General features: G+C 47.8%; 1 protein-coding gene across 1 annotated transcript in view; it reads left to right on the plus strand.

Annotated features, from left to right (window-relative positions):
- SIRT5 (sirtuin 5) overlaps window positions 1-14,833 on the plus strand; it is a 127,288-nt gene that overhangs the window by 55,343 nt on the left and 57,112 nt on the right. Inside the window, exon 6 of the mRNA XM_030211150.1 lies at window positions 5,427-5,480. Coding sequence (XP_030067010.1) covers window positions 5,427-5,480 — 54 coding nt within the window. The remainder of the gene's footprint in view (window positions 1-5,426; window positions 5,481-14,833) is intronic.

Consider the following 14,833-nt stretch of genomic DNA (forward strand, 5'->3'; position numbering starts at 1 on the left):
CTATGCAGACTAGGAGTGCATGTGTTAACTTATCTCGACGATTGGCTGGTGAAGAGCACCTCGAAGGCAGGTGCTCAGCAGTCCATGCAAATGACTATTCAGGTGCTAGAACTACTGGGGTTCGTGATCAATTACCCCAAGTCCCATCTCACTCCAGTCCAAAAGTTGGAATTCATTGGAGCCCTGTTGAACACAAAGACAGTTCGAACTTATCTTCTCGAGGCAAGAGCAGACAACCTCCTGTCCTGGTGTCCATAGCTCGAGCGTCTCCACAGTTCATGTGACTCCCATGGCACGCTTACACATGAGATCGGCTCAATGGACCCTAGCTTCCCAGTGGTACCAAGCTGCGGGGAGTCTAGAGGATGTAATCCAACTGTCCACAGACTTTCGGAATTTTCTGCAGTGGTGGGTGATTTGATCCAATTTGACCTTGGGACGTCCATTCCAAATTCCTCACCCAGAAAAAGTGCTGATGACGGATGCATCCTTGCTGGGCTGGGGAGCTCATGTAGATGGGCTTCACACTCGAGCCCGGTCCTTTCAGGAAAAAGGCTTCAGATCAATCTTCTGGAATTGCGAGTGATCTGGAACGCTCTAAAGGCTTTCAGAGATCGGCTGTCCAATCAAATTATCCAAATTCAGACAGACAATCAGGTTGCCATGTACAAATCAATAAGCAGGGGGGTACCAGACCCTCTGTGTCAGGAAGCCGTCCAAATGTGGCTTTAGGCGCGCCGTCATGGCATGTTTCCGCAAGCCACTTATCTGTCAGGCATAAACAACAGTCTGGCCAACAGGCTGAGCAGGATAATGCAACCTCACGAGTGGTCACTAAACATGGGAGTAATCCGCAAGATCTTCCGAGCGTGGGGCACCCCTTCAGTGGATCTTTTTGCCATTCAGATCAATTACAAGGTCTCTCAGTTCTGTTCCAGACTACTGGCCCACGACTGACTATCATCAGATGCTTTTCTTCTTCATTTTGGAATTTGTCCTTAAGTATGCATATCCTCCCATACCTCTAGTAGGGAAGACTTTGCTGAAACTCAAGCAGGACTGCGGGACCATGATTCTGATTGCGCCCTTCTGGCCGCGTCAGATTTGGTTCTCTCTTCTTCTAGAGTTGTCCTCCGAGGAACTGTGGAGATTGTTTTCCAACCCTCATCACCCAGAACGAGGGGTCGCTTCTACATCCAACCTCCAGTCTCTGGCTCTCATGGCCTGGATGTTGAGAGCTTAGAATTCGCCTCCTTGGGTCTTTCAGAGGGTGTCTCCCGAGTCTTTCTTGCTTCCAGAAAAGATTCCGCGAAGAGGTGTTACTCTTTCAGATGGAGGAGGTTTGCCGTCTGGTGTGACAGCAAGACCCTAGATCCTCTTTCTTGTCCTACACAGACCCTGCTTGAATACCTTCTACACTTGTCAGAGTCTGATCTCAAGACCAACTTCGTAAGAGTTCATCTTAGTGCGATTAGTGCTTTTCATCGCCGTGTAGAGGGTAAGCATCTCTTGACAGCCTTTAATTGTTCGCTTTATGCGAGGTTTGCTTTGGTCAAAGCCCCCTTTCAAACCTCCACCAGTGTCATGGGATCTCAACGTCGTTCTCAGTCAGCTGATGAAGCCTCCTTTGAGCCACTGAATTCCTACCATCTGAAGTACTTGACCTGGAAGGTCATTTTCTTGGTGGCTGTTACTTCAGCTCGTAGGATCAGTGAGCTTCAGGCCCTGGTGGTGCATGCACCTTGTATCAAGTTTCATTACAACAGAGTAGTCCTCCGCACGCACGCTAAGTTCCTGCCTAAGGTGGTGTCGGAGTTCCATCTGAACCAGTCAATTGTCTTGCCAACATTCTTTCACTGTCCTCATACCCGCCCTGCCGAAAGCAGTTTGCATACCTTGGACTGCAAGAGAGCATTGGGCTTTTACATGGAGCGGACAAAGCCCTTCAGACAGTCCGCCCAGTTGTTTGTTTTTTTCGATCCCAACTGGAGGGGAGTAGCCATCGGAAAACACACAATCTCCAATTGGCTAGCAGATTGCATTTCCTTCACTTATGCCCAAGCTGGGCTGACTCTAGAGGGCCATGTCACGGCTCATAATATTACAGCTATGGCTGCATCAGTGGCTCACGTAAAGTCAGCCTCCATTGAGGAGATATGCAAGGCTGCAACATGGTCATCAGTCCACACATTCACATCTCACTACTGCCTTTCACAGGATACCCGATGTGACAGTCGGTTTGGGCAGTCGGTGCTGCAAAATCTGTTTGGGGTTTAGAATCCAACTCCACTCCCCTAGACCCATTTTTATTCTGTTCCAGGCTGCACTCAATGCCGCTCTAGAGGACATGTCTTCTCGGCATTGAGGCAGGTTTGGTCTTGGTCATCGCATAGGGAGATCTTGTCCAACACTGAGGAGGAGCACTTATGGAAATCAGAGGAGGATCCCAGATACTTTTTCTCAGATGAATCTTATGGGATCCTCTCTGAGTTCTCCCCACTACCTGAAAGGAGACAGTCTTCACTGGAGAGCCTTTCTTTTCCATCTTTTGTCAAGGAAATGGCTGAGCCCAGGGCCAAGATGCTTGAGATATTTTCAGAGGAACTCTTCGCCCTTCTATAGGCCTGTGTGGTCGAACCTGTTCCCCCAGATGAAGAAGGGCAGGGATTTTATTCCAGGTACTTCCTTGTGCTGAAAAAGACAGGGGGGATGCATCCTATCCTACACATAAGGGCCCTGAACAAATTTCTAGTCTGAGAAAAGTTCAGGATGGTTTCCCTGGGCACTCTTCCCCCAATGATTCAGAAAGGTGATTGGCTATGCTCTCTAGACTTAAAGGATGCATATACTTCCAGCCCATCGGAAGTACCTTTGTTTTCGGCTAGGAACACATCATTTTCAATATTGTGTGTTGCCTTTTGGCCTCGCGTCAGCTCCCAGGGTCTTCACCAAGTGTTTAGCAATAGTTGCAGCATCGCTACACAGACTTGGAGTCCATGTGTTCCCATATCTTGACGATTGGCTGGTGAAGAGCACATCAGAGGACGGTGCTCAGGAATCTATGTGGATGACTATTTGGGTGCTAGAGCTAGTAGGGTTTGTTTTAAACTACCCAAAGTCCCATCTCTAACCAGTTCAGCGATTGGAGTTTATAGGAGCCCTGCTCGACACACAGGCAGTTCGAGCCTACCTTCCGGAGACGCAAACGGACAATCTTGTCTCGCTGGAATCCAGGGTCCGTACCTCTCAGCAGGTCCACAGCTCCGCAGATGTTGAGATTATTGGGCCACATGACTTTCACAGTGTACATTATGCCCATGGCACGTCTTCACATGAGATCAGCTCAATGGACTCTGGCTTCTCAGTAGTATCAAGCCACAATGAACCCTGGCTTCTCAGTGGTATCAAGCCACGGGGAGTCTAGAAGTTGTCATTCAGGTGTCCCTGGAGCTTGTATGCTCTCTACAGTGGTGGACCATTCAATCTAATTTGACTCTGGGACTGCCATTCCAAATTCTTCAGCCTCAGAAAGTGCTGACAACAGATGCATCTCTCTGGTTCTCACAGCTTGGATGTTGAGAACTTAGAATTAGCTTTCTTGGGTTTTTTGGAGGTTGTTTCCCGGGTCTTGCTGGCTTCCAGGGAAGATTCCACTAAGAGGTGCTACTCTTTTAAATGGAGGAGGTTTGCTGACTGGTGTGAGAGCAAGGCCTTAGATCCCCTTACTTGCCCTACACAGACCCTGCTTGAATACCTTCTACACTTATCGGAGTCTGGTCTCAAGACCAACTCAGTAAGGGTTCACCTTAGTGCAATTAATGCTTATCAGCGTGTAGAGGGTAAGCCAATCTTTGGACAGCGTCTAGTTGTTCGCTTCATGAGAGGTTTGCTTTTGTCAAAACCCCCTTTCAAACCATCAGTTTCATGGGATCTCAACGTCATTCTCACTCAGCTTATTGAATTCCTGCCATCTGAAGTATTTGACCTGGAAGGTCATTTTCTTGGTGGCTGTTACTTCAGCTCGTAGGGTTAGTGAGCTTCAGGCCTTGGTAGTGGATGCACCTTAAACTAAATTTCATCACAAGGGAAAGGGACTTGATATACCGTCTTTTTGTGGTTTTTACAACTACATTCAAAGCGGTTTACATAGTATATGCAGGTACTTATTTGTACCTGGGGCAATGGAGGGTTAAGTGACTTGCCCAGAGTCACAAGGAGCTGCAGTGGGAATTGAACCCAGTTCCCCAGGATCAACATCCACTATACTAACCAGTTAGATACTCCTCCACTCCAACAGATTAGTCCTTCACATGCACCCTAAGTTCCTGCCAAAAGTGATGTGTGAGTTCCATCTGAACCAGTTGATTGTCTTGTCAACATTCTTTCCCCGACCTCATGCCCATCTTGGTGAAAGCAGCTTGCACACATTGGATTGCAAGAGAGCATTGGCCTACTACTTGGAACGGACAAGGCCCCACAGACAGTTCGCCCAGCTTTTTGTTTCTTTTGATCCTAACAGGATGGGGGGTTGCCATCGGGAAATGCACCATATCCAGTTGGCTGGTAGATTGCATTTCCTTCACTTATGGCCAGGCTGGGCTGGCTTTAGAGGGGTCATGTCAAGGCTCATAATGTCAGAGCCATGGCTGCATCGGTAGTCTACTTGAGGTCAGCCTCTATTGAAGAAATTTGCATGGCTGCGACATGGTCTTCAGTACACACATTCACATCTCACTATTGCTTTAAGCAGGATACCTGATACCTGATGCGACAGTCTGTTTGGGCAGTCAGTGTTGCAGAATCTGTTTGGGGTCTAGAATCCAACTCCACCCTCCTAGGCCCGGTTTATTCTGTTCCAGGCTGCACTCTCATTCAGATTTTTAGTTACAGGTTAATCTGTGTTTGTCCTCACCATTGCAAGGCCCAATTAACCAGTGTTTGCTGTTTTGGGTGAGTCTGGATGCTAGGGTTTCCCCACTTGGTGACAATATGCAAGCCTGCTTGTCCTCTGAGAAAGCTGAGATACTTACCTGTAGCAGGTATCCTCCGAGGTCAGCAGGCTTTGTATTCTCACAATCCTGCCCACCTACCTTTGGCATTGTCTCCTTGTTTATTTTGTTTTTTGCTTTAATTTTGAACTGAGGAGACCGCGTTCACAAGATGGGCGGGAAGGCACTCGTGCATGTGTGGTGGAGCGCTGCTCATGCTTCACAAAGCTCTAATTTTTTTTACTTTGGCTGAACTGGGCAACTCGGATCAGCGTCTACCACTTGTGAGAATATGAAGCCTTCTGTCCTCGGAGAATACCTGCTACAGGTAAGTTTTTCTGCTTTATTTTAAGGCTTAATTTGGGATAGCTCTATGCAAATGTAACATTCTAAAATACTGCTTTTATATTGTATAATTTTTGTGTGCTTTAACACCAGTGCTCCAGATGTTGACGTAGAGGATGCCGGTATCCCTGTTGAACAGCTTCCTCGGTAAGTGATTTAAATTTGCCAAGACTAGTGCATGTTGCATTTAGCAAGGTTTGAAATTTTAGGTTCAACTTCATCTAGCCAAAATAATTACCGCACCGGACCATAAGACGCACCTAGGTTTTAGAGGAAAATAGGGAAAAAAATTTTGAAGCAAAAAGTGGTGGAGATCTGCTGGAGGACCACAGGTTGTGCAACACTCTTGTATGGGGACAGCAGTTTTGCACAACCTGTGTGGCTCTGCAGTGGAATTTGTCCTCCCCTGCCATCCATGTCCAACGATTCTCCTCTCTCCCCTGCCCTCCCCTCCATGTCCAGCAATTCGTTCAAACACCTGGCCACCCGCCTGCCTGCCTGCCTGTCCACCCTCAGCTCCCCGACTTTCCGTTCGTGCAACCGTGCTCCCTGCCTTGAAATCTTTAATTTACATACCCGAAGTCGCAGCAAACCAGCAGTAAGTAAAAGCAGCAGGCAGGCAGGCTTGTCTCCTTGCGCTTCCCTTCCCTCTCAGCGCGTCCCGCCCTCGTGGAAAGGAAGTTACATCAGAGGAAGGCGGGATGCGCTGAGAGGGAAAGGAAGCGACGAGAAAGCGAGCCTGCCTGCTGCTTTTACTGCTGGTTCGCCGTTACTTCGGGTAAATTAAAGCTTTCAAAACAGGGAGCACGGGTGTACTAACGGAAAGGAGCGAGCAGGTGAGCCGGTCCTCACAAAGAAAGCACTGGGCGGAGTTGAGGTGCGCTGCGTGAGGCCCTATGCGGTAACAACGCTCGCCTCGGCCTAAGACCGGCCCTGGCCGCCCCCTCCCCCCCCCCCACACAGTGAGCAGGTACGCTACATTCGGACTATAAGACGCACCCACATTTTCCTCCCAAATATTTGGGGAAAAAAGTGCGTCTTATAGTCCGAAAAATACGGTACATTCAGCAGGCTTGCTGAATCCCTGAGCTCACAGTAATAGTAAAGTTTCACAATTGTTTCCTGTGCTGTGTGATTAGTGCCACAGACCTCCATGTAAGATGAATGTGATTAGTGCCACAGACCTCCATGTAAGATGAATTTTTTTTTAGCATGCTCTTGTGTTCTTAAAAATGCAGCATTTTATCCTGCTTGCTTTTTTTTTAGCTTATTCCTCCCCACAAACTTCCATTTTTCCTCATATCATATCTGCTTCCTACTCTGTAGCTTCTTTTAATTGCCTCAGGTTTGCTCGTGCTTCACTCTGCTGAGCCCTACCCTTTCTTTCCCAGTTTCTCTTACCATCTGTCCTCCCCTGCCCCTAAGCTTCCTGTCATGCTATAGTTTATTCTGGAGCTGAAGCCACAGCAAAAGCAAGCACAGGGGGATTGGGAGACAGGAGAATTTCCCTTAGGCGCTGTTACTTCTGCCGCCTCCTGTGATCTGTTTTATTTGTATAATTAGTTTCTTGTTGGGCAGACTGGATGGACCGTACAGGTCTTTATCTGCCATCATGTACTATGTTACTATGCTTGCGCCCACCATACAGCCTGTTGCGGCCCTGGTCTTGACCGCCACCCAAGCCGGTACCCCTTCAATATCGGTGGAAGAAGCTTTGCTGGAGTCGAGGCGGGAGCCGACTCCTCGATGCCCCTCTCGGGGACATGGCTCTTCAAAGTCGAGTCAGGCTTATGGGACTCAGAGGACGATCCAAGGTACTTTTCAACCAGGCAGAGAAGCTAGGACCTTGGATTTTTGGGGGGAGGAAGATGTTCCAAGCTTCAGTGTTCGTGTCCTGTATACAGCCTTACCAGCTCTTTACGAGTATGTACTTGAGGGACTCTGCGCAAGCTGATGGACTCGGTGGACTCTCTCCCATCGGAGCAGGCCGAGTCAGTTCGCCAGTTGGCCAAGCAGCAGAAGGTGTGTCGAAGGTTCTTGGCCGGGGCGCCTATGACATCATCTATGTGGCTGTATAACCTCTAATGTCTCTCTCATATATTGGCACCAAAGTATTTTTCTATATGTATGACTATGTTTCTGTGAAGTGCATTGCAGAATATTTTAGCTGTAAGGTTCAATATTTCCTTTTGAAGAAAAGGGGGAAAAAAGCCTCAGCAGAAAGCCCAACCAACCACCCAAAAACAACGTTGAAAAACAACGTGTGTGGAAAGAAATCAACGAGCTGTTTAATCTTCACGGGCTCCAAGAAAACCCCTTCTAACTCCAAAACTGTAGTATAAAAATGCTGACTAGTGCGTCTGCTCTCGGCCCCATATTGAGCAGGGCTCCAATGAATTCCATTTGATAGGCAGGAAAAAGGTGGGAGTTGTGGTAGTTTAAAACAAACCCTAGCAGCTCCAGCACCCAAACAGTCCATTTGCATGGCCTCCTGAGCACCATCCTCCGAAATGCTCGTCATCAGCCAATTTTTGAGATACATTATTGCCATATTGGGGACAGGTCCATCAAGCCCAGCATCCTGTTTCCAACAGTGGCCAATCCAGGTAATAAGTACCTGGCAAGATCCCAAAAAAGTACAATACGTTTTATGCTGCTTATCCTAGAAATAAGCAGTGAATTTTCCCCAAGCTCATTTTATGTTTCAACCATTTTTATTGATGACACGTCAAATTAGACAAATCCAGCAATATGAAAATACAAAGATTCAATAGCAAAACATGCAGAATAAAACTACAACAGTTCAGTCATCGAATTTTTATATAAACAGTTTCAACCCCCCTACCTACTATGGTTCTGCAATTTTATGTCAACAATGTTATGGAAGAAACCAACGAATTGACAATCCAACATCAATATACACAACGCATGTACACTCACAAGTAATCATGAACCTACATGTCCCAACAAAACTTGTTCCCCCCCCCCCCCCCCCCCCCCCCGTTTCCTACCCCTTATACCCCTCCCTAGAACCCCCCCCCAAAACAAAACTGCTTAACCTTCCCAACTCAAAAGGGAAACTGTTACCATGCTTTACATTTGCTATTGCGCACCTTCCCACCCAAATAAACCCCAGAATATATATCCCACACTACCCCATTACATCGGTCTCTACAGCATCCCAATACAGAACATAATAGACTTCCCACCCCCCCTCCCCCGGCCCCCAATTTCATTTTAATAATGGTCTATGGACTTTTCCTTTAGGAAGCCATCCAAACCTTTTTTAAAACCCGTTAAGCTAACTGCTTTTACTACATTCTCTGGAAACGAATTCCAGAGTTTAATTACATGTTGCGTGAAGAAACATTTTCTCCGATTCGTAGTAAATTTACTACTTTGTAGCTTTATCGCGTGCCCCTGAGTCCTAGTATTTTTGGAAAGAGCAAACAATTTTGAACTGAGGAGACCGCATTCACAAGATGGGCGGGAAGGCCATGTTCGTTGGACCATGTGGTATATTTGATTATCTGCCCATGCCCTAAGACAGTGATGGCGAACCTTTCAGAGACCGAGTGCCCAAACAGCAACCCAAAATCTAATTACTCATCGCGAAGTGCCGGTACTCATTATGGGCGGGATCACCACATGACTCCACCCCATGACAGCCACACCCCCTTACACCAGCCTTGGCGTATATAAACAAACATCATTGAAAATATTATACTAGTATAGGAGAAAAAAATAACATGATTTTCTTTCATTATAAATCATTTCTGTAAGTTATTACAGTTCCAGTATACCCAGTGCAAAATAAGACAGCAGATGTAAATTCTCAAATTGGACATATTCCAAACACTAAAATGAAAATAAAATGATTTTTTTCTACCTTTATTGTCTGGTGATTTTGTTTTTCTAGGAGTCGCTGATTCTGCTGCTATCTGTTCTCTTAACTCTGTTTCCAGGGCTTCCTTTCCATTTATTTCTTTACTTTCCTCCTTTCTTCTTCATTTCTTGCCCTCCATCCATGTCCAGCAACCCTCCTCTCCCCTCCAGCCACAAATGTCCAGCCACCCTCCTCTCCCCTCCAGCCGCCCATGTCCAGCCACCCTCCCCTCCAGCCACCCTCCTCTCCCCTGCCCTCCCCTCCAGCCACCCTCCTCTCCCCCCTGCCCTCCCAGCGGCAGGCCTCCCTCCCACCCAGCACCAGGCCACCCAGCATCAAGCCTCCCTCCCTCCCACCCAGCACCAGGCCATACACCCACCCAGCACTCCCACCCAAGCACCAGGCCTCCCACCCAAGCACCCAGGCCTGCCTCCCTCCCACCCACCCAGCACCAGGCCATCCACCCACCCAGCACTCCCACCCAAGCACCAGGACACCCACCCAAGCACCAGGCAGGCCTCTCTCCCACCCACCCAAGCACCAGGCCATACTCCCACCCAGCACCTGGCCACCCACCCAGCACCAGGGCCTGCCTCCCTCTCACCCAAGCACCAGGCCATGCACTCACCCAGCACTCCCACCCAAGCACCAGGCCACCCAAGCCTCCCTCCCTCCCACCCACCCAAGCAGCAGCAGTAGCAGCAAGCAGGCAGGCCTCCCACCCAAGCACCAGGCCTCGCTCCCACCCTCCCACCCAAGCACCAGGCCTCGCTCCCTCCCTCCCACCCAGCGTGCACCAAGGCACCCACCCACCCGGCGTCAAGCGTTCCTCCCTGCCTCGCACCGGCACCAGCCCGCCAACCCTCCCTTCCTCCGAACCCCAAGAAATTTAAAAGTCTTCCCTGGTTCGAGTAGGCGGCGTCAGCATCAGCAGTAGCAGCGAAAAGCATGCTGCTGGTTTGGCGCGTCTTCAGCCTTCCGTCTCTCAAGCTCTCTGGTCCCCGCCCTCATTTCCTGTTAGGGCGGGACCAGAGAGCTTGAGAGACGGAAGGCTGAAGACGCGACGAACCAGCAGCACGCTTTTCGCTGCTACTGCTGATGCTGACGCCGCCTACTCGAACCAGGGAAGACTTTTAAATTTCTTCGGGTTCGGAGGGAGGGATGGAGGCCGGGCGGGCTGGTGCCGGGAGGGAGGGAGGAACGCTTGACGCCGGGTGGGTGGGAGGGCTAAGTTTCGGGTGAGGCGACCGGCGGCGCGCGTGCCAACAGAGAGGGCTCCGCGTGCCCTAGGTTCGCCATCACTGCCCTAAGATCTAAGTGGGTGAGACCACCTGCCCTTTACGCAAACGCCTGTCTGAACACAAAAGCTATCTGAAGAGATCCAGATTGGAAGCGCCAATTGTGACAGTCTTGAGATGGAACATGATTTTTCCTCCCTCTAGGTTTGCGCAATTGATCAGATTCCATCCAGTACTCCTGAGGGAAGAAGTCTGGATCTTTACATTGAACACAGAAGAACCCCACGGCTTGACTTTGCGACTGGAGTGGAGGACCTTTTTTTGAATAGAACTATTCACAATATTACCCAAGGTTTTCTTATCCTTGTCTTATTTTTGCCTGATTTTAGAAAGTGCACAACCTTTTTTGCTTAGGCACAATATTTGGATATTATTTTACATAGAATACGGTACCTGAGGAGCAGGGTGATTCCCCTCTGGGTGGGACAGGAAATGAGATTACTGATTCCCAGGATGTGACATCACTCATTTAAAGGAGAGAAAAGAAGCTGCGGCCATTTTGTGGCTTGGTGATCCCATTATACTAAGGCTAAATGTGCCTCATATCAATGGCAAGTATTTTCTTTTGAACTATTTATCTTAACCTTTGACTTGCTGGATTGATTTTTTTCACTTTTAAAGGGTTTTTTTACACTTTAAATGTTTTCACGTTTAGTTTTTTTATTGTTTGATTGAGAAGTTTTCTTACACGTTTTTTCAGATCTTCTATGCCTTGAGACAGCTGATTGCAAAACTCTGGCCAAAGTTGGTGTGATGGACTGACCACTTGCACATTACCTGTTCTACTTGATAATTAAGTAAAAATTGTTTCCATGTTTTGGGATCCACTTGAAGTCAGTTCTGTGAAGTCAACATTTTTATACTACAGTTTTGGAGTTAGAAGGGGTTTTTTTTTGCGCCCGTGAAGATTAAACAGCCCATTGATTTCTTTCCACCCATGTTGTTGTTCAACATTGTTTTTGGGTGGTTGGTTGGACTTTCTGCAGAAGCTTTTTTCCCTTTTACTTCAAAAGGAAATATTGGACCTTACAGCTAAAATATTGTGCAATGCACTTCACAGAACCATAGTCATACATATAGGAAAATACTTCGGTGCCAATATATGAGAGAAATATTAGAGGTTATACAGTAGTGATACTCTCTCAAATCCTTTTTTGTGATATACACATATCATCTACGTGGCTTCCAGGATCTCTGCTCAAAGTATAGCAATGCACTGACTTTCATGGCTGTATGTTTCTGACTTGGAAAAGTCGGTTCAGCAGAGGTTGGCGGATGCCCCGTGCCAGAGGGATAACCTTTTTGGAGAGAAGGTTGAGGAGGTCACTGACTGAATCAAAAATCAAATTAATACCATTTCTTCTCTCTCCCGCTGGGCGTCTTCTGCATCAGCCTCCTCAGCTAGGAGGCTTTTTGGCAAGTTGAAGAGGGGTGTCTGCTACTTACAGAGACATAGGTAAGCCACTTCCTCTCACCAGCTTGCTCAGGCTCAACCCCAGTGCGCTCGTTCTCGTTAACAGCATGCGCCTAAGGCCTCTGCTCTTCCCCAGTCAAAGCAAGGGGCAAGCTTTTTGACTTGCTCCAGCAGAGCATAGTCGCTGTCAGAGTGTCCATGCCAGACGACTTGGGGGGAGGCTGAAGTTTTTCCATGAAAGTTGGCCGTTATAACCTCCGACCAATGGGTTCTCCAAATGTTCCGTCTCAGATATGCACTAAATTGGCTTTGAAAACCTCCAAATTGCCTACTGAGAGTTCCATTACTTCAGCTCTCAGCATGAGCAGGTACTTGCAGAGGAATTCTCTGCCCTTCTGAAGGCCCAAGCGGTCAAACCCATTCCACCAGGGGAAGAAGGGGAGGGATTCTATTCCAGGTACTTCTTCATGCAAAAGAAAACGGGGGTGGGGGGGGGGATGTGTCCCATTCTAGATCTAAGGGTCCTGAACAAATTCCTGGTCAAAGAAAAGTTCAGGATGGTTTCCCTGGGTACCCTTCTCCACACGATTCAGGAAAATGATTGGCTATACTCTGTGGACTTAAAGGATGCATATACTCACATTCCGATGCTTCCAGCCCACCGGAAGTATCTTTGGTTTTGTCTGGGAACACATCACTACCAGTATTGTGTGTTGCCTTTTGGCCTCGGCGTCAGCATATTTACCAAATATCTAGCAGTAGTTGCAGCGTTGCTACACAGACTGGGAGTTCATGTGTTCCCTTATCTTGACGATCATTGATGAAGAGCATGTCTGAGGACGGTGCTCAGGAATCCATTAGGAGAACTGTTCAGGTGCTGGAACTCCTAGGGTTTGTTATAAACTACCACAAGTCCCAGCTTCACCCTACACAAGTGAAATTCATTGGAGCCCTGCTCAATACGCAGAAGGTTTGAGCTTTCCTCCCAGGACCGAGGGCGGACACTGTAGTTGCTCTAGCCTCTCGGGTTCGAACCTGTCAGCAGATCACGGCTCAGCAGATGTAGAGGTTGTTAGGCCACATGGCTTCCACAGTTTGTGACTCCCATGCCTTCACATGAGGAGATCTGCCCAATGCACCCTAGCCTTCCAGTGATACCAGGCTACGAGAGAGCTGGGAGATGTCATCTGAGTGTCTCCAGACCTTGTTCACTCTCTGCTCTGGTGTACTATCCGATCCAATTTGATCCTGGGACTTCCATTCCAAATTCCTCAGCCTCAAAAAGTGCTGATGAAGGATGCATCTCTCCTCAGTTGGACAGCTCATGTAGATGGGCTTCACAGGGAACATGGCCCCTCCAGGAAACAGGTCTTCAAACAATTCTCGAGCTCCAGGCGATCTGGAACACTCTAAAGGCTTTCAGAGTTCATCTATCCAACCAAATTGTGCTCAATCAAACAGACAACTAGATTGCAATGTATTACACCAACAAGCAGTAGGGCGCTGTGTCAGGAGGCCATCCAGATGTGGCGCTGGTCTCGCCAACATGGCATGTTCCTTCGGGCCACTTATCTGGCGGGCATAAATAGCAGTCTGGCCGACAGACTGAGCAGGGTTATGTAACTGCATGAGTGGTCTCTCAATATGGGCATTGCCCGCAAGATCTTCGAGAGTGAGGCACCCCCTCAGTGGTTCTCTTTGCCACACAGCTGAATCACAAAGTCCTTCAGTTCTGCTCAAGGCTTCAGGCCCATGACAGACTAGCGTCAGATGCCTTCCTCCTATATTGGGGGACAAGTGTGCTGTATGCATATTCTCCCATTCCTTTTGTGGGGAAGACTTTGCTGAAACTCAAGTAAGACCATGGGACCATGATCTTAATTGCACCTTACTGGCCTTGGCAGATCTGGTTCCCGCTTCTTCTGGAGTTATTCTCTGAAGAACTGTGGAAATTGGAGTGTTTTCTGACCCTCATCAAGCAGAATGAGTGATCTCTTCTACATTCCAGCCTACTGTCTCTGGCCCTCACGGCCTGGATGTTGAGAACCTAGAATTGTTGTCTCTTGGTCTGTCAGAGGGTATCACCTGATTCTCGCTGGCTTCTAGGAAAGATTCCACTAAGAGGTGTTATTCTTTCATATGGAGGAGGTTTTTCCGTCTGGTGTGAGGGCAAGGCCCTAGATCCTGTTCACTGTCCTACACACAATCCCTGCTTGACCAACTCTGAAAGGGTTCACCTCACTGAAATTAGTGCTTATCATCAACGTGTAGAGGATAAGCCCATCTCTGGACAGCCTCTAGTTGTTCACTTCATGAGAGGTTTGCTTTTGTCAAAGCCCCCTGTCAGGCCTCCACCTGTGTCATCGGACCTCAGTGTCGTTTTCACCCAGCTGATGAAAGCTCCTTTTGAGCCATTGAATTCCTGCCATCTGAAGTATTTGACCTGGAAGGTCATTAGTACATAAGCGTTGCCATACTGGTACAGACCAAAGGTCCATCAAGCCCAGCATCCTGTTTCCAACAGTGGCCATTCCAGGTTACAAGTATCTGGCAAGATTCCAACAGTACAATACATTTTATTCTGCTTATCCTAGAAATAATTTATAATAACGGATGGCAATATTCTACTGAATTATGGTGATAAACCTCCAAGCTATAGAAGTAGAATTTATACAGCGTATGCTATCAGCATGATGTTGTTTAAGCAGGGGAGTCTCATAAGCCGCTAAGGTTAAATTTTGTTTTTTACAACCTTATTTGCGACAGTTGTAATCATCGGCTCTCCCTGCCAACCTCCTTCGCTATTTTTTAAAAATAATTTTTATAATTTTTATCTTATTATCTTTTATCAATGCCTGATGTGTAATAATGCTTAATGTTGCATACACATTGGGAGCTACAC

The sequence above is a fragment of the Microcaecilia unicolor genome, chromosome 1, assembly GCF_901765095.1.
Source record: "Microcaecilia unicolor chromosome 1, aMicUni1.1, whole genome shotgun sequence".
Taxonomy (NCBI): Eukaryota; Metazoa; Chordata; class Amphibia; order Gymnophiona; family Siphonopidae; genus Microcaecilia; species Microcaecilia unicolor.